The 19,565-nt window shown below is 35.1% G+C and overlaps 2 protein-coding genes and 3 non-coding genes across 7 annotated transcripts; 1 reads left to right on the top strand and 4 right to left on the bottom strand.

The window, feature by feature from the left end:
- Window positions 1-5,166: 5,166 nt before the first annotated feature.
- On the bottom strand, window positions 5,167-8,237 carry LOC110819743 (Ribosomal protein L32e). Its single transcript, XM_022049052.2, has 4 exons — window positions 8,097-8,237; window positions 7,880-7,990; window positions 5,663-5,844; window positions 5,167-5,560 (listed from the first exon to the last, which is right to left on the bottom strand). Exons 2-4 carry the CDS (start codon window positions 7,967-7,969, stop codon window positions 5,431-5,433), a joined length of 402 nt encoding a protein of 133 aa, XP_021904744.1. The 5' UTR covers window positions 7,970-7,990; window positions 8,097-8,237; the 3' UTR covers window positions 5,167-5,430.
- On the bottom strand, window positions 6,457-6,533 carry LOC148240278 (small nucleolar RNA Z195/SNORD33/SNORD32 family). The gene has a single exon (XR_015816637.1). It is a non-coding gene; the product is annotated as a small nucleolar RNA Z195/SNORD33/SNORD32 family (small nucleolar RNA).
- Window positions 6,781-6,864, bottom strand: LOC148240277 (small nucleolar RNA U31b). Its single transcript, XR_015816640.1, has one exon. It is a non-coding gene; the product is annotated as a small nucleolar RNA U31b (small nucleolar RNA).
- LOC148240276 (small nucleolar RNA U31b) lies at window positions 7,672-7,753 on the bottom strand. The gene has a single exon (XR_015816639.1). It is a non-coding gene; the product is annotated as a small nucleolar RNA U31b (small nucleolar RNA).
- A 393-nt stretch (window positions 8,238-8,630) lies between the features above and the next one.
- LOC110819823 (16S rRNA processing protein RimM family) lies at window positions 8,631-19,462 on the top strand. 3 transcript variants are annotated; one of them, XM_088211881.1, is made up of 11 exons: window positions 8,631-8,915; window positions 10,105-10,241; window positions 10,346-10,480; window positions 12,088-12,198; window positions 12,639-12,923; window positions 13,109-13,308; window positions 14,040-14,298; window positions 14,511-14,621; window positions 15,831-16,022; window positions 16,825-16,904; window positions 18,933-19,072. In XM_088211881.1, exons 1-10 carry the CDS (start codon window positions 8,717-8,719, stop codon window positions 16,867-16,869), a joined length of 1,674 nt encoding a protein of 557 aa, XP_088068007.1. In that variant the 5' UTR covers window positions 8,631-8,716; the 3' UTR covers window positions 16,870-16,904; window positions 18,933-19,072. The 3 variants fall into 3 exon arrangements, with proteins under 3 accessions (XP_088068007.1, XP_088068006.1, XP_021904828.1); XM_088211880.1 differs by having other exon boundaries at window positions 16,822-16,904; XM_022049136.2 differs by lacking the exon at window positions 16,825-16,904 and having other exon boundaries at window positions 18,933-19,462.
- Window positions 19,463-19,565: the final 103 nt, after the last annotated feature.

Genomic DNA, 19,565 nt, shown 5'->3' with positions numbered 1-19,565 from the left:
AAATCTTTTTCTATCTATATTTACTCATCATGTGTTTAAAGAAAACATGTTCAATAGAAACATTTAGCTCGTTGGAGGCAAACACCTAATTTTAAAACCTTATTTTCACCAAACAATATTAGACATAATAGATTTTTTCACTAGGTTTTTTTGTGATTTTATGTTAAATGGCTACCCTTAGGTATGATGTATATCTATAATGCCATCCAAATAAGATAGCTACTTGGTCTAATCCAGGATATAGAAATCACTAGGGTCTTTGGTCATTGGTCAAATTATCTTCAAATCAAAGTTGAATTTAACTTGAGTAATGCACTAATTCTTGGTATGTTTCTCACTTTAGCTATTAGTGATGAATTATAGATTCATTTATAATATGAATAGATCTATGTGCTTTGTTAGAACTGCAATTTCACACATTTCCACATGTTATATCATAGAACCACTACAGTTATTTCCCCCTAAGGGAAATTCTTTAAGCCTTTTAGTCCATAACTCAAAGTATACCGCCATTCTCCTTCACAACATGTTTGGATTGAAGGAGCATGCCTTCAGCAAGCCTATCTTATCTCTTTTGATGTAGCCATCCATGAGTTGTTTCGCGTTCTTATTTCACATGTTTAATTGGTGCTATTACTCTTTTACATATTTTAATTACCTTACTTGTTCACTTATTAATGATACATCAATTTAATTCATATCCTTAACACCTTACTTAAGAAGATAAACCTCATCGCTCTATTTACCCTCGCTACTAATAACCACTCACACTCTTCCCATTATTACTACACACCTCACTCAAGCTATCCCTAACCCATTGTTAAACCCAATCTCTTTCCACCAATCTATCATCTCTACTACAGTCATCATTACACTTTCATCATATCTTTCTTTTACAGCTAACCTTTTTGAACCGTTTTACACTTCTCATCTTTACTTTGTATAAAGTCCAACCCATTGAAAATTGTCCTTTTACTTCATCTGAAGCCTAAAAATGCTCAACTATGTTTACCATTCTCGGCCCCTTACAAACACGTCCAATTAAACACCAAATAGATTCTTCCCTTCCCCTCTTAATCCATTTATTCTTTCACGCCCTCTATTATCGTCCCTAGCTCTTCCATTATTATTAGATGCCCAACTCAATCCAAACTTATTATTCAACAAACTTATTTTATTTTAAAACCCTCTATTTGCTCTTCTCGCATCTTTATTGCCCAATCAACAACTTTAGTCACTAGTTTTTAGGTTCTCGAAATCCTAACCTCTAATGAAGCTCCTTGCAACCAATTATCGAGGACTAGGTCAAGCCTCAATAGTTTGATTTTTAAAGGCTCTTGTAAATTTTTCTTGCCTTTTTATAATATTTTTTTTAGAAATTAAACTTATAGATAATCAAAAATTAAAATTAAAATTAAAATTATTATATTTTAAAATTATTTATTATATAATTTGTAGTAAATTAATTACATTATTTTTAAGATATATAACTAAAAATATATAAAAGAAATTTATGCAGAATGATCTATTTATGTCTATTTTCAGAAAAAAAAAATTTTGAGAAATCCTCTACAGAGAAGGTGAAAATTTACAGAAGAACTAGGAAATGGATAGACACCATGGTAGTAAAAGGAATACCCAAACTATCATCGACATCCTTTGCAGAAGAAAAACACCAACCCCAATTCCACAAACCCTCATTCTAGGCCTCGTGGCCAAGAGGAGTACGAGGAGCCAGAGGAAGGGGAAATTGTGGAGGACGACGACGAATCCAAGAGATCATCGACCGTGTCATTCTAGCCGCATCCTCTCGAGCATCCATGGACATTCTAGTTCAATAATTTCTCTTGCCAAATCCAAACAAGCCACAAGGGATAACTCTAGGCGGTTTGTGTATACGTTCCAAACTATTGATGTAAAGGCCCCCGAATTTTGAAATGAAATATGTGTATTAAAAAGGTCAAATGCGGAAGCGTAATAAAAATTTGATTAACATCCCTTACACTAAAACAAAAAACATGCTCAAAGTATAAAAGAACAAACTAACTAAAAGAGAAACTAAAAAATAAAGCTATAAATATAACTACGGAGTCTTCAGGCGTCCCCTTCGCTGTCGTCCTGCGGAACGGGCTCGGGAACAATGTCTTCCTGATCTGAAATGATTAAATAAGGAATGAGCTACACCAGCCCAGTAAAGACATCACACTATCTCACCGTCACGGAGGTAAAGGTGGGTAGAAAACACAAAAAGACCAATGGAGCATAATTTACAACAAATTCTTTTATCAATAATAAAATCCTTTACTATCCACTTACCTCGGTGAAATTCATAAAACAATATACGAAAGCAGTAACATTATCATTATCATGAAATCATATGAGCTGTATAACATAATACTTGCCACACCTTTGCAATTCAATCATTACACAATATATTTCTCCTTATTTACCAGCCTACTAGTATCCATGGGGATCCATAGGGGTCCTGCTACCCGTGAACCCTTAACACTTGTAATCAGATTCTAGGGCCGTCCCCATACCCCGTCCGGTATGGGCGCCAAAACTATAAACCTCAATACCCCGTCCGGTATGAGGGTGAAACGGGCCGTCCCCATACCCTGTCTGGTATGGGCGCCAAAACACATAAGGTCTCCATACCCTGTCCGGTATGAGAGACCACAATCCCGGTAGGGTTCCCTACGGACCCGGTCCGTCCACCATCTCCCAGGATATCTAGTCAGGCTGACCACATTATACAATTATCAATTTACATAACCTTTCATTCCCCTTTTGCTCAGTCAGTATCATCAATTCACACACAAACAAACAAACCAGTAATTTATGCCAAACAAGACAACATACAACATCGGGTTCTCAGTCATTCAACCCATAATCAATAAAACAGTAATATCTGCACACGAAACTATGAAATGAAAACATAAGACCTCATACTGCATTTAAAACCGTAAAATAGGCCAAACAACAGCTAACAAACAAACACACCAGACTCGAGCTCCATTAGCGACTTTAAACAATTTCTCACATCTGTTGATTCATGAAATACCGTTTTATCATGTATTGAACTTTAATACCGTGATAGGAAATAGGGTGAGGGGTCCTCACTTGTTTCGGGGTCCGAATACGGCTCTACAGTGCGCCTACAGGCTGTCCCTAATTTTTTCTGAATTTTTTCCGGGGAACTGAAACGCACTACTGATACCTGCACGTCTCCCAAAAAATCTCAAATTAGACCCAGGGCCCCTTTCGGCCAATATCACAATTTCGGCACGGCGGCTCCGCCGTGCTCCGGCGACGGCGATTCGCCTCGGGTTGGCCGTTTTCGGCTGAATTCAGCCACACTTGCATCGGTCCCTGTGATAAAACAACTCTAGGGCCCTCAGGGGGCCAAAAAATTACGAAAAACCGAAGCTTACCGGCGGCGGTGCTCTCGGGTGCGGCGGCTCTCCGGCGAGGTTCGTGTTTTGGTGATTTGGCTCCGATCAACCTGTAGAGAAAAGAATTGTGATCACGGTAATATAAAAATTGTATCAAACGGAGGCCGGAAAGGGCCTCATCGAAGGCAAAAATCGAGGAGGGGCGCGGCGGCACCGCTGGGTTTCGGCCGTATTTTCCGGCCGTTTGGCCGGGATTTTGGCTCCGATTTGGCCACAGGGAAACTCAGCATTGAAAAACGAGCCGAGGGTATGAAATTTACCTCGATCAACGGTCAGAAAACTCCCCGGTGCGGCGGCGGGTGGCGGCGGCCGGCTTCTCCGGCGTCTGGTTCGTCTTCTCCGGCGAGGGCAGGCGGCTAGGGTTTTTGTGGTCAAGTGTGGGGGTTCTATTTATACCCTTTTGACTTTTGATCACAACCGTCCATTTTGATTAAATCTGGACCGTCCGTGTGCAATTGAATCTGGGCCGTCCGTGCGCTTGCATCTGGGCCGTCCGTGCGCACGCTTAATCTGGGTTGTCCGTGTGCGCGGGGACGCATCTTGGCCGTCCGATCGCGCGCACGCGGATCGCCCAGGTGGCCCGTTCCCGGGTTGACGTGGTCTTGCCACGCGGCAGGTCCTGGTTGGCCAGGGCTGCTGACGTGGCGCTGACGGGGCACAATTTTTCTAAATTGCGTTTTGACCTCCGGTTTCCGATTTTCTTTTCAAAAATACTCCCAGAATCCAAATTTTCACCCATTTTTCTCAAAATCAATTTCAATTAAATCCAAATAATATTTTTACCCAATTTTACAATTATTATTATTTTTATTATTGTTATTATTATTATTTTTTAAATTATAAATTAAACTAAATAAATAAAAATAAAAATTAATAAAAATAATAATAAAAATGCTAAAATTATTGGGCGTTACAATTGAGGAGTTTTGGAGGTGATTATTTACTCATCTTTTTTTGTTCTTATTTATTTAGTTGATTATAGAATCGTGTCGAGATTAAGAACATTAAAAAACTTTGGAGATTTGTGTGTATTTAAGATCTCGGGTTCTAGTTTCTAAATTAGTATTATTTTATTATTTTTTTTAAATTGGTTCAAGTAAGTCTTATTTTTTAAAACCGGTTTAAGTTTAATATCTTTGTTATGATATATATACTGTTTAAATTTAAAATTTTTTCATATAAAATATTACTTAATATTTTATTTAAAAAGTTACCCAATAAAATACAATAACATGTGATTTCTAGCCATTAACAAAGAACTTGCTAACTCTGTGTTGAAAATATAAAAATTAATTTAATGCAAAATCAGAAAAAAAAAGCTGATTACCCATGATATTATCAGAAACCTACATATAAATTTATTATAATTATTGTATATAATAATTTAAATGTAATTACAGACAAAAAGATGAATAACTTCGACCAAAAAAAGAAATAACTTTTAACAAAAAGAAAAATAACCTCGTACTAATCATGGAAATTCTTTATTTTTTACATAGTAGAATCATTAATATATATATATATATTTTAAATATATTTCCTTCTTCCTCGAACTGGATGATGAAAAATTATCATATCCAGTTTCTTTAAAGGACGGATTTATAAGAATTCATCCCTTATTCTAATAACAAAAAAACCTGACTTTAATGATCATTAAAGCTTTTAGAAATTTTTTAAAGCAGTTAATTTCTTAAAAGAACCAATTCAAAACTGAAAAAAAAAACTTCAAATTTCTAAAAGAACAATCAATCCCACAAAAAAAAAAACTATTTAAAACCGAAATAAGTCTCATCGACGCTATAGAGTTCATAATTGCCTCTGAGACTTGAGATAAACAAAATATTAATGATAAAAAAGGATTTTCCAAGCAGAAACTGAAGAATATCATTCAAGTATACTAATGAAAAAAGAAAGATCCAAAATTGACAACACTAGACATCCAAGATTAGTAAACATAACCAATCCTACTGTATTCTCACTCGTCTTCCTGGCTACGCAACCTGGCGAGCTTATTAGTGACAACAATATCCAGTTGAGCAGCTCGTTCTACAATCTCTTTCCGTTTCTTTGTGGATACATCGTGAGCAATTTCAGCACAGTGAGTCCTGATCCCCACAATTGTCCAACAGAGAAAACCATATAAGAATAAGAACCAGCAAGATAATTAGTTTTGTTTATTTTTGCATATAGAAAGAACTTTAGATTACCTGTTGTGCATCATCAACAACTCAAGTTCTTTGGCATTGTGCACAACAAATTTCTTGAAACCATTAGGAAGATAGTGGCGGGTCTTCTTATCAGAGCCATATCCAATGTTGGGCATCAGGGTACATCCCTTGAACTTTCTACGTACTCTGGAATCAATACCCTTGGGCCTCCGCCAGTTCTCCTGTACCATGCAACAAAAAAACAGTTAGAAAATGCACTACGACAGATAATTATATGGTATCTACTAGACATATGATTCAGCAAACGACTAAAACTTAAAACAATGTGAACCCAAGGTAAAACAAAACACGTTAAATTTGCATCTAGTTAGCACCTTCTATAAAAAACAAAAAGGCTGGTGTAGTTACAACCAAGAGCACAAATATTACACTAACGAACAAAATTGGCTAATACGACTAGTAAGTTGCAAGCAGGATTTTATTAACAGAAGACTCATTATTCAAAAGTCACCATCTTTGTTAGACAAGTTTTTTATTTCTGCCTTTCATATGGCCAGCTACATTTACAATCCAAGACATCAGATAACATGGACAACTTTTTCTACATTATTACTCCCCATCATCACCACCATGAGAGAGGAAAAAGACAGGAAATTAACTCAGACAACACCAAAGAAATAAAACTAGAACTCAGTTAATAAGCTAAAGAAGAATTTGCATCACAGAATGAAATAGGTTAACTAAAATAACTTTAAAATAATCAATTATAAAATGCTTAAAAAAATATAGAACTCAGTCGAGATTCAGAAAAATAGACAAATTTAAGTATGCAAAAGAGGTCAGATGGTAGTGCATGTTGATGTTCATCATTCTATTGCAGAACTGATGGAAAAGCATCCTCATGCCTCTTTTATCATACCTAGTTAGACATTTAATCTTATGGGAAGAAGGAAATTCTGACAAAATCTATTGCTATTTTGCTTTTCATGGGTCCGATAAAATATCAAAATCTGTCACCATCTTCCATCAGATGATGAATGTAAAAGTGGGTGTAAAAAATAAGATCATCACATTCCTTATATCCTTAAACTTAAAGAAGTTAAAAGTGCAAAATGACTCTACAATCAAGATTGACACTTCTTGCAAACAAGATGAGTGGATCAGACATTAAATGCTTTCTCACCATATTGCCCCTTCAAAGATGCAAGTGAGACTGGGTGTCAAAAGCTATCATCATTTCGTTCCACTACAAATTCATTGCAAAATCAACATGAAAAAAAGGAAAAAAAGAAATACAAGAAATCACAGGTGTCACAAGAAGATTTGACCAAAAACCCGTTTAGAAATTTGAAACTTTAGGCCAACAGGATCAGATATCATATGCTTTTATCACCATACTGCCCCTTCAGAGAAGCAAGTGAGACTGGGTGTCAAAAGCTATCATCATGTCGATTCCTCTTCAAATTCATTGTAAAATAAAAAGGAAAACAAAGAAAAAAGAACAAACACAAGAGATCACAGGTCTCCCAAGAAGATTTATCGCAAAACCCCTTTAAAATTGAAACTTTAGGCCAACAGGATCAGAAATTTTGTGCTTTCTCACCATACTGCCCCTTCAGAGAAGCAAGTGAGACTGGGTGTCAAAAGCTCTCATCACGTCCATTCCACTTCAAATTCATTGTAAAATCAACAGGAAAACAAACAAAATAAACGCAAGAAATCACGGGTCTCACAAAAAGATTTAATGCAAAACCCCTCTAAAAATTGATACTTTAGGCCAACAGGATTAGAAATTATAAGCAAGCATAAAGGAACAATTAAATATAATATAATTACTCATGTAGACCTAAAGGATCAAACACTGAATCATTGAATTGCCGTATTTTACTAAACACATGCATCAGACCAGACTGGAGTGAAAAGCAATCATAATTTCCATGATAAATAGATATTGAACTTGAAAAACAATAGTAAAATAAATTCAAAAGAAGGAAAAACAAAGCACCACGCAGAGATATGCTTCAAAGTATCTATTCATTTAAAGTTAAGAATCAGACAAAGATGTCGTTCACCATTTTGCATCTGAAAAATGCAAATAAGACTGGGGCGACAAACTATATCATCATTTCCCTGATGAACCGAACCAAAAGTACAGCAAAATGAAAAAACTCAAAGCAACAAAAGAACTAACAGAGCGAGAAAACACTTCAAAGAAATCAGTATAGCTATTGATAGCGACCTTCAAATCGTATATACCTTGACAGAGATCTTCCGATCGCTCTGCGGCCTCTTGAACTTCTTAACCCTCTTCTTCACGATCTTCTTGGACAGCAATGGAACCGCCATTTCTACTAACCTCCTCCTCCTCTGCAAGACATCCCCAGACAAAAGCAATCCTCAATAACACATGCATATCAACAGCTTATAAACAATAGAAATCAGGCAGAGATCAATATAGCTAGAGAGAGATTACAGCCGATATACGACTTCTCACTACGCCGCCGAGGTTTGAGTTGTGCAGTGCAGCTTCGGCTTATATAGAGGTATAGTTATGATTAGGGTTTTTCTTTTACTCACGAGTCTTCGCTATTTGGTTCGGGGCCGGGGGGGTGGAATTTGACCTGGGGAGCTGGTCAGTAAAATCAACGGTTCAGGATGATTGTTCGTGGATGATGACGCACGTGCGATCCTTGGTAGTATTCTCTTTTGGGCTAAATACGCATACTGGATCACCATGAGGATCTGGCTGAGCCCACCTACATCTGATTCCGGCCCAATAAAGTTATATAAAATTAATTTTATTAGTAAAAAAGCATAATATGTAGTAAAATTAAACAAATAAATTTATTATATTTTAAAGTTAATAATAAATATTGAAATAATGAAAATTTAGATAAAATAATAAATCAATTATCATAATTGTTTTAAATAAGTATATTTTTTTAATTAAAAAAAAATTAATCTAATAGTTTAAATTATTTTAAACTATTTTATTTATTTCTTTTTTCTTTTTTCTGGAACGCAGTGAATTATCATGATGCTCTGGTTCACTGTCTACTAGAGAGACTAACTAAACTGAACAGGGAAGAAGCCATGCACGGAAATCCGCTTCTTTATTCCTCAAATCCAATTTCTCAGTGTCCTCTTTCTCTCTTTATCCGCCATCGTTTAATATCTCCATTTCGATGGGAAGTTTCTGGCTTAGCTTCAGTTTCATCTTCCTCGCGAGTTCAGTGGCCGTTGAATTTCCCGCAAACTTACCGGAACGCGCTCTGTCATCTACACAGCACTGGTAATCTATTCGTTAGTCTGTTCTTATTCATTATCATCTTTTGTTGATTTGATAGTCTGTTCGTGTAATTTAATTTCTTTGTTTCGGCAATTTTGAAAGGTGTACAGATGAATAATGAGTCATATTGTAAAATTAGGTAAAAATTGATTATAGAAGAATCATTTGGTAAATATTTTAGTAGATGAATTATGGTTTATTGGAAAAGTTGGCACAATGTTTCGGAGTTACAGCATTGAATAGAGGCATGCATATTTCTTGTGAGTATTTCTGGAGGTTTGGTCTCTAGAGGGATTTGGTGTTGCTCATATTTTACAAGAGATGCTTTTATCAATATCTCTATGTGTGATTCGTTGAAACATAAACTTTTCTTTTCCCTATTCATTTCTTTCTAGAAAAATAAGTTAAATAAAGTGGACAAATATCTTCATTATTCATCTTTGGGATTAATAGAGTAAATTAGACAGTTATATGAGTGTAAGAGATGAGCATAACTGTTTTACTATTTAGGCTCAGCTGTTGAAATTGTAATTTGCATTGAGCCTTTTCAATTTTTTTTTTTTTTACTTCTGCTCGAGTATCTAAGTTCTAGCTTGAAATTCTTATTATTTGGTTTGCTTCAACTCCTAGTGAGTTTTAATTCAGTAGATATTTTTCTCTTTTCCAATAACTGTTCAAGGTGATGTGGATTTCGGTTATCATAATTGTTGGAAGTCACCCATGTCATGCACACATGTAAAACTAAAAGCAATAGTGAATGAAGGAAAATAACTTTTTGATAAGGTTCGGCAATGTGCCTGCTCCACAAAGCCAGCTGGGAGGTTTTTGACTATATCAAGAACTGCCTCTGAAAATGAGTAAATGCTCTGAATATGAGCCACCACTCAACAATAATGTTTTCTGAAGCAAACTGCATGCTTATCCTCTTTTGCTGCAACAAAAAAGTGCCAAACAGAACCTTGGCTATATAAAGAACTGCCTCTGAAAATGAGTAATCCTCTTAATATGAGCCAATTTGGGCAATAAGGTTTTCTATGATGCAAACTGCATTTATCCTCTTTTTTTGCACAAAAAAGAATTGCCAAATAGAAATCTGTTCCAGAATGTTTCAAGCTTAGTTAACATGAGTTTGAATTCTTTCAATAGTCACTTATCTGATAGGTTCGCGTATTTTTCATTACTGCCTCTTCAGCTAGTCAAGAGATTGTTGAAACCAGCAACAGTGGATCTGGGTATGTTGAAATTGGCTTCTTGTCCTCTGTTCATGGACTCCAGGGAGATGTTTGTGTAAAACCAAGCACTGATTTTCCTGAGTTACGATTTTCCACTGTAAGCAGCATTAAGGAAAAAAAAATCTAAGGAGTTACTTAATATGTTATACCATTAAGTTTCTTGAATACTCTATTTTTGGTTATTAAATCAATTCTTTCCAGCCTGGGAGAAGATGGTTAAGGCAACAAGTTTCAGGAAGGGAAACAATTCAAGAAGTAGAGCTGGGTGAGGGAAGGGAACATCCTGGAAAGAAGAGTTGGATACTTAAGATCAAAGGAATTGATACCGTGGAGCAGGTAAAGTTATTAGTTTATTTCTAGTTGTTTTATATGCAGTAATTTGACTTTGATTGAGAAATTTTTCTGGAATACATTTGTTTCTATCTACAAAAGAGGCTGGATTCTGAGAGCTTGCATCTTTTCTAACATGAAAATACTGTACTATGATGGCAAGTTGTTGAATTTTGTTGCTTTCTAAATATTGTTGATTATGATTATGATGGATTTTCTAGTATTGAATTTCTTTTGCTATGATGGATTCGGAGGAATTGACACCTTGCATACTGATTTAAATGTCTTTTAGTTATTTAGTATGACTGCCTAATTGTTAATGCTGTGAAAAATAAAAATATTAGGTTTTTTATTATTATTTTTTAATTCTTAGGGATTCATTCAATTAATAAATGTATCATTTTCTTTGAAAATCAGTTCGTGAACGGAGGATAATGGGAAGCACTAAAAGATTTTAGACTTACTTATGGCTGCAAGAGTAAAAGTTGAATGCCATTTGTATTTTGGTTTTACCTTTTTGTTTTGTTTTATTTTCTTTCTTTTTAGAAGGATCAGGGGGCACCTTAGCTCTTATTAATATGATAAGATAATATCTTTGTTACTGGTGGTAAAATGATATAGCATCCTATTAACTAGTGGTTCATTAGGGCTAGAATTTGGTTGGCCAAAGGAGGTGGCAACCATAACTTGCCAACTAACACCCTCCAAGATTCAAAAATGGTGGTGAAAGGAGGTGACAATCACAAATTTCCAGCTTTGGAGTTGCGAACTTGTGCTGTCTCATGGGTCTAGAGATGTTTTGGCCAAAGAAGGTGGCAACCACAAGTTGCCAACAGGTCCTACCTCTCGTTAGACGAAAGAAGATGGCAATATCATGTGGCCATCTTTTGTAGTTGCTAAGACTGCAATGGGCTCTTTTGAAACGTCTCTCCCCTCTTTGCCTATTTAGACACTGGATAGAATGAGGGTGAATTGTTAGTGGAACAGAATTGAAGCATTTCTTTCTCTAAATTTCGTTTTTCTCCCTTTCTTCAGCCCCCTTTCTTTTTCTTTCCTCGACTTTTCCATCTCCCTTCTTCCTTTAACTTTCTCTGTTCTCTCTTCTCCTCTTCACCTCTTAACCTTATCTCTTTCTACCTTAAACTTTACTTAGATGCTGCTGCCAGTTACTTTTTTTACTAGTGATTATGATATTTGTGGAAATATTTCCTACATTAGTTTAATTCATATAAGTAGCACATTGGAAATAGAATCCTGAATGCACTTGGTCGGTGTGGGAGAGTGAGCTTTAAGATCGTTGGAGAGAGAATGTACTCTCAAACAAAGTTCAAGATAACCTTGACCATTCAACAAAAACAAAGAACTTTTAAACGAGTATAAATGATACAAATTTTCGATGACTTTTTCCAGATCTTTCATTTTCAGGGTTCTCAGCTGATTGTAGTGAAAATTGTTTGCTGAATATTCAGGATTAACAAACATGTTGACTTAGCAATGAATTTATTTCCCTATTACATTGTTTAAGATGCAATCAATTTTGACTGTTGATAGTACTTTGTTATATTAGCATTTGTTGACGTCCTTTTAAGTATAAGTTTTCTAATCCCATGCAGGCCAAACAGCTTGTTGGTTCAACTCTACTTGCTACAGAAGAAGACAGACCAGAATTGGAAGAAGGAGAATTCTACACTCGTGATCTTATTGGCATGAGAGTTATTCTCAAGGTCTGGACTTTTCTGTGCTGAAAATTTGTAAATGGACAAAAACTATTTTTTCTTCCTTTAGATTTATTTTATATTTCATTTTTGTGTGGGTTGTGTTAGAGTTGTGTCTCCATATACCCCTTCTCTTTTTATAGTTTAGAAATGGATATTAGTCTTTTTTGTGACACAAACCATGGAATATAAATACAAGTCATTATATACCTTCAACTTAATAATCCCATTATCAAATTATGAGTTACACTCATATTTTTATGCGGCTTTTATAAATTTCTTTCTTGGATGAACAGTAAGTTTTATTAAATTAGATATAGAATTTAATTTCTCTTTTTCACTCAATGACCATGGAGAATGATTTTCTTTAGAAAGAAAAAGAATTGTATTAATGGGTACCCAAGGGGGTGTAACCCAATTACAGAGATTTAGTTACTTCTCTGTTGCAGGAAACTGGGGAGCTTGTTGGAACTGTTGTTAATGTTTTCAACAGTGGGGCCAGTGATCTTTTACAAGTTATGCTTGTCTCATTTATTGATATGCCTAATGGCAGTGCAAAACCAGAGGTTGCCAGTAACGGTCAAAGTGGTTCCCTTGTATGGGTTCCATTTGTTGAAGCAATTGTTCCAGATGTTGATTTAAGGAGAAGAGAGTTGAAAATTACACCTCCAAAGGGACTCCTTGAGTTAAACTTACGATGTGATGAGAGGTCCAAAAAAGAACGGCGGCAGCTTGTGAGTACTCAACTTGCTTTATTAGTTAATGTTTTTTTTTCACCATTCTTCTTTATAATATGTGAATAGATGCATCATTATTGCTTTATTGGTTAGTGATTCTAAAAGCATATTCTTTTTGCATAGAAATTAAACATGAGGTTTCTGTTAGTGATGCTATTAATTATTGTTTTTACTATTTTCAGGCGTGGAAAGAACGAAAGAAGTTGCAAAAGCGCCTTGTGGCAGCAAAAAGGAAACTTTATGAACTGGGCCAACAACATGTATTTCATGGGTTTGCTTCTGGAGAGAAATCCCAAAGGAGTTCACTTACAGAGCAGATTATTGTTATTAATACCAAATTGTTTCAACAGGCATTACAAAATATTGAGATATTTTCAAGAAGGTAAATTGAAATGTAATCATGTTATGTTTGCATCATTTGCTTTGAATGGGTTTTGAAGAAGATGAATCCGGTTTGTTAATTTCATTCTCTCCAAAAGTTATTAAACTCAGTTTCCTGAACACCATCTTCTGGGCCCCTAGGGAGTAATAAGTAAGTGGCATTGCACAATCAACTTGGATTTGACACAGCTACTTGAAACCTTAGTGAAAGAATGGGTTGTCATCTCTTCTTTATCTTTTATGAAAAAAAAAACCAACTAAAATGGGGGATTCCAATTATATATATATCCTTTATTGACAATCACAAAGTTAGGACCATGAATGGGTTAGGGCCTGTATTACTTCTATAGAAGTGACTGGAAGTAACTATTTAGCTGAAGTGTTAGTGGAAAGTTAATGGTTTCATTATTTGACAAGAACTGGTCATTGCATGGGGCATTAAATCTGTGATAGTTTTCATGGTCCTTGAGACTGTCCAATCTTGCTCTTTGACAGTCAAATTATCAATGGAATATGTGAGTGAAAAATGTCTCTGACAGTCCTGTTGCTTTAGAAATAATCCTTAAATATAGATTTTCAACATAAATTGATCATGTATTTTGATTCAGCTAACTTATATTGCAATATGAGAACGTTTATCGGCAACATATTGTGAGTCCAAGGGTCAACCCTATAGTCTGCTTTATTTGCAGCTTTATTAAGTTTGCCTTTTTTTCATTACTCTTGTATCAGATGGAATGTAACTGAGCAAATGAATGAGGCAAGAGCGAAGCTACTACATACATTGAAGATATCAGAGGATTGCTTCATTCATTCTGCAAATGAATGTATGCTGCAAGAGAATTGCATTTTGCAACAGAGGGGGCTATTTTTTTTGTCTAAAGGCAAACTTGCCTTTTGTTTAGTCATAAATGATATACAGAAAAGCACAGAGAATTCATCATTGCCTCTCCTTCAGAAGTTACTATGTGATGATCATAGGTTTGGGAAGGTGGTACCATAATTGACTCTTCACTTGTTAGATCTTCCTAGTATACCTTAATGCAAATTTACATGTGTTCATCACTGCAATTAGTTAATTTGTTTGTTACTATAATAAATAATTCATTTGAGGATGAGATATACTGCCTAGGCAATAGCCTCCTTTACAGAATTTTGTGTCCATGCTGTCAATGCTGTAATGACACTGTGTTCTGTTTACAGAAAGAAGACCGTCATTCTGTTCCACTTGTCTTGGTTTGCCCAACGCATGCAATTGAGCCTCTTCAGAAATTATTTTTAGATCACGATCACTTTGCCTTTAACTCACAGAAGGTTAGTACAAAAATATTTCTACTTTAAGGTAACATTGTTTTACAGTAGTGGTGTAAAGGAAAGCTACTTTGGGGAGGTCGGATTGATTTATTTTGGACATGTTATTTAAATTCATACAGAAAGAAAACTAAAATTAAGTGAGCAAAAGGATGGGGGTTTTGGGGAGGGACTATTCGAGATACACAAGCAACAAAAGAGAAAAGGAGAGAAAACTAGCTTCCCTAACGCACTTGTGTGGGCCTGCTGCTGGTGCTATGTTATGAGAAAACTGATATTCTATTGAGTTATTCTCATAAGTTATTGAGACTTCTCAGACATTTAACAATTCATCTTTGTGCATGTTTATTCTCTTTTCTCTGTCCTTGTTGAGCACATATATCTGATGTGTCAAGATATAATTTTGGAAATTTTTGTAATTTTCGTGTGTTGAGTTTTATCTTAATTTTAATTCTATGAAATAGTAATAAGAATACAATGCAAATAGAATAAAGATTTGAATGAGAGTAGTATTTAATTTCTAATTCAATTTTAGGTCTAATTTAAATTAGGTGTTTTTATGATTATTTCCTTGACAAGTGGAAATACAAATCCATTACTGTGGAGTTAAAAGTACAAATGAAGTCGGTTCAAATAGGAATTGAATATATAAGTTACAACTAAATCTACGTGTCAAATAATTAAGATTTAGGTTAGGATGATAGTAGAATAAATTTAAATCAATGCAAGCTTACGGAGCCAAAATTTTGTATGTTTATTTAGGCTATGGTTGGAACTAATGAACTTCATTTCGAGAACCATAATTTAAAAGCAACGAGAGGATGAAAGTTTTTTCCAAAATGATGAAAATTGACATCGGAGAGAATTTCGTGTGGAATTAAAACAATAACTCAGTTCCACTTAAGATTTTCTAGGATGTTAGTTTTTATCATTTTGGAGTCAAGTTAAAATATGAATCTCTATATAAATTTCATGAAGATAGTTTATTTGTTCCAAGACTTTGAAATCTAGACCTTCAAATTTCTGACAACAGCATGCATGGTCCAGCTTAATAATGTGAATGCATACATGAGATGGAGTCATTAACTCATGATTGTGTGTCATATGTGAATGCATAAATGCACAGGACTAAAGAATTAACTAGGTTATAGAATTGTTTCTCATTTATCTTGGAATACATGATCTTTTTGTTTCTAACCTTTTAGCTGCCAGGTCTGGTTCTTGGAGGAAGAGAAACTTCCCATTGTTAGTAATTCACTTGAAGAGCAGAAAAAGCACAAGATTTTACTCGAATCACGCTGGCAAATACTGCAATCCCCTGTTGGGTCTGGTGGGGTAATTAGCTCGCTTTCATCACAGGGCATTCTGGAGGATCTTGCTGTAATGGGAGTAGAGTATATCCAGGTTAGACATACCACCTATATGGTTTTGTGATTATATTTATTTACTTATTTATTTATTATTTTCCGATTTTAACTTTTTCTTTAAACAAATATGGCAAACATTTTTAACTAAGTTCTCTTAAAAGTTTTTAGCTTAAAGTTCTGTCCAAAAAAAAGAGAGAAATAAAACCTTAAAGATTTAAGGTGAGTTCCTTTTGCTTGTGTCTACATTTGGTAAATGTTAAAGAGAGTGTATTATTTGTAAATTAGGTTAAAGAACATTAAGGTGAAATACGCCCTATGTAATTAATTGTGTATCTTTGTTTTTTTCTAAAAAATCTGTATATATAGGTTTGTGATATTCAATAAAATACATACTTAACCATTCTTGATAGTAAAGGCTACCAAAACTTCCTTGTACTCGTTTCCAATGTTGAACTTCCTTTGATACATTTTGTTCCATTGTAGTCAGCCTGTCGAACTCGGGTTAACTGGAGCTTAATTGCTAATTTTTTGTGGGAAAAAAGAAATATGGGTTTTGTAATTCTACTCAACTTCCATGGACTAATGAGTCCCAGTTGATTAAATCTAAAAAAAAGCATTAGATCAGAGAGAAGGCATGAATTGTTTTTTTTTGTCATGTTAAGAAAGAAATGGGTTTTCTGTAGCATTCAGCTTCTGAATCAGTTCTTATATTAGTCTTTCTCAATGATTCTGAAACTCAACTCCCATGGAGTAATGGGGTCTGATTGGCTAAAATTAAACATACAAGCATCCATGAACACAGGTATACCTAACCTTAACCAATATGATTACTTTAGCAGAGTAGACTGTCATTTCTTATTATGATGAGCATGGAGAAAAGGTGATGATGGATTGTGTTCACGCACACATGCCCAAGAAGGTATACCTAGTTTTAACCAATATGATTATTTTAGGGAGCACATTGCCATTTTGTATTATGATGGGCATGTAAAGATGGCGTGAAGATTCTATTTTTAAAAACTTGTAGAACTACATCATGATTCATTGGTTTGCTTAGTTTCTTATCTGCATGCTCTGTTGGCTCATATCGTCTAGGAAACTTTGGCACTTTCCCACTGTCAGATATTGCTTTTGCCTTAAGTTCCTAGCAATATTAGTTTTCAACTTAAAAATGTTGTTCCAATCTCGTTTATATGAAGTCATGCAATCTAATTTGTAATGATCGGCAGGTAGCAAGTGAAAAATCATAACTTACTTTAATTACGTAATAGAACAGCTCGTTTTGGTGGAATAACTTGAAATAGTTGGGTGATAAAAATCCTCTATACCTCGAGCTTTGGGCCATTATAATGGTTGGTGATCATATCTTTTTACAATGCATTTTCTCTCTCCCAGGAAATTCTTGGTGTTTGAAAATAAATCTTTGATATGGTTTTAGAAACTGAGATTCAGGATACTCTCAAAATCATTGAAAATGGGGTTAAGCAAAGGTTTTCTTTTTCTTTCTTCAACTAAGAAACTAGATTAGTTTAAATTATTATGTGAATTCTTTTGGAGAAGAGGTCATAGAACTTGGTATAGAGTTTAAAAGAGTGCAGATTACTCTATCTCCATCAGACTGGTGGAAACAGCAGGGGTCATCTCTTGGAGCTTAGGGAGAAAATGAAGGGGAATCATAAAGGTTGTGCATTCCAGAAGGTACTGAAGTAAATGGCTGGTGCAGAATTTTCTAAGTGAGCTCAATGTGTAACTTGAGGCTATTAGAAGTGAAAGCAAATGTGCTTGAAGATCATTGTTGTTTGGATGAAGAGGTAGGACCCCATCTAAACGTGCTCCTGTTGTGCCCACACTATGGAGTCTAGTTGGGTGCATGACATAGAGATGAGGTTTGTGAAGAATACAATTTCAGAACTTACCTTCAAACTGAGTGAGTTTTATGCTTTTTCTCCTAACTTTGTCCTTCTTCTTCCTAGGTCAGGGGTGGTGGGAGGTCAAGAGCCAGAGCTTGTGACCTTCTGTTGGTGATTAAGATGGGAGAATAAGTTATCTGGGGTTATCTGACGCTTGATGTTTTGTTTGATGAAGAGGAGCTAACATGTATCATGGGTATTCTTCTGATTGGGTAAGGGAAAAATCATGAAATTCCACAAATAAATTGGGGTTGATTTTGAAGGGTTTGAAGATAAAGCCTCTGAATTGTTCAGAGCAGTTGAAGCTAGAAAAAAGTTGAGAATTAGAATATCCTTTAGTTGCCCTCTTGATAATCACTTTAGCAGGGTAAGTAATAGCCAAAGAGAGAGTATTCTCTCAATTATGACAAGCGAGCCATGGAAGATTAGGTCGCCTAGAGGAATGAGATACTGCACCATTTGCTATTTTCAAACCACATCTTATGAGGGCCCTCAGTGACCGGAGTAAGGGAAGAGTGATTAAAGATGGGGAGGAGTTGATTTACCTCCAAGAGATGAACATTGATACTAGACCATAGATCATTTATTTTGGACCTCATAACTTTGAAGATGATCTAGACCACCTTGTACCATGAGTGGCACTCTCTTTCCATATTCTTTAAAGTCCTTGTGTAAGAACGGCAGTCTCTTGGTTTATTATTTATGATATTATTTTTTCTCTTAAAAAATAAAACAGAAACGGAACAGAACAGCAGCACCGAGTTAAATTTGAAAGCTTAGCCTGCTTGCTCTAGGACATTTAACATTTTGGTTGACAATTTGGTGGTGCTCATGATGTCTACTTTCTTATCTTTCATTGTTCTTCGTTGGAAATAGGATGAATAGGTTTAGAGTGCCTTAAATGAAAATCTACTTCTTTCTCTCATGCCTCTACACATGCCAAAAATTTGTGGTCTTCCATAGTTAAAAGTTACCAATGCTCATCAATTATGTGAATTTTTGTTGATAATTTGTCGTGATTCATCACAACCTTGCAGATATTCAACGCAAACACAAGATATGTCGGTAACAATTCAGTGCTGCTTGGGTTTGTTGACTCGCAAGAGGTGGAAATTGGCATCCAAATTTACAAAGATGCAGAAGATATGGAGGAAAGTTATAACATGATTTTCCACATGAACACACTAAAGAAGCTGACGAAGCAGCTCGATAAACTTAGATTCTATCCCGTCCCGAAGTTGAATTCATATGTTGAGAAAGCTGGTAAGGATTGGATCAGTGTAGTCCCTTCTTTTCCAAACTCATATGAGCTTCGATCTTCCATTTACAGTTGCTTAAATTCCTGGCCTTCTGATAAGATTTGCTTAATGGAAATCACGCAATAATATATGCTACTCCGAGTGTGGCGTTAAGTTCATTGTGTCATTTTCTTTTTGGTGTTTGTAAATCTTACTTTTGAATCATTCAGGAAAATATTTTGTATTTTTATTTGCCACATTTATACAGTTTTTTACATACAAAAACATGTAAGTTTTATAATTTATAATAGAAGCATTTTAGGTCTTAATTATCAAATAAGGGAGTATAATTTATAATAGAAACTCAACAGTTATTTCTTGTAAGAACTTATTTGAAGAAATTTTAAAAGTTTCGTTTTTATTTTAACACAA

This window comes from Carica papaya, chromosome 9 (genome assembly GCF_054855325.1).
Source record: "Carica papaya isolate Zhongbai chromosome 9, ASM5485532v1, whole genome shotgun sequence".
In the NCBI taxonomy this organism is placed as follows: Eukaryota; Viridiplantae; Streptophyta; class Magnoliopsida; order Brassicales; family Caricaceae; genus Carica; species Carica papaya.
This window is presented reverse-complemented; position numbering and strand designations above follow the sequence as displayed.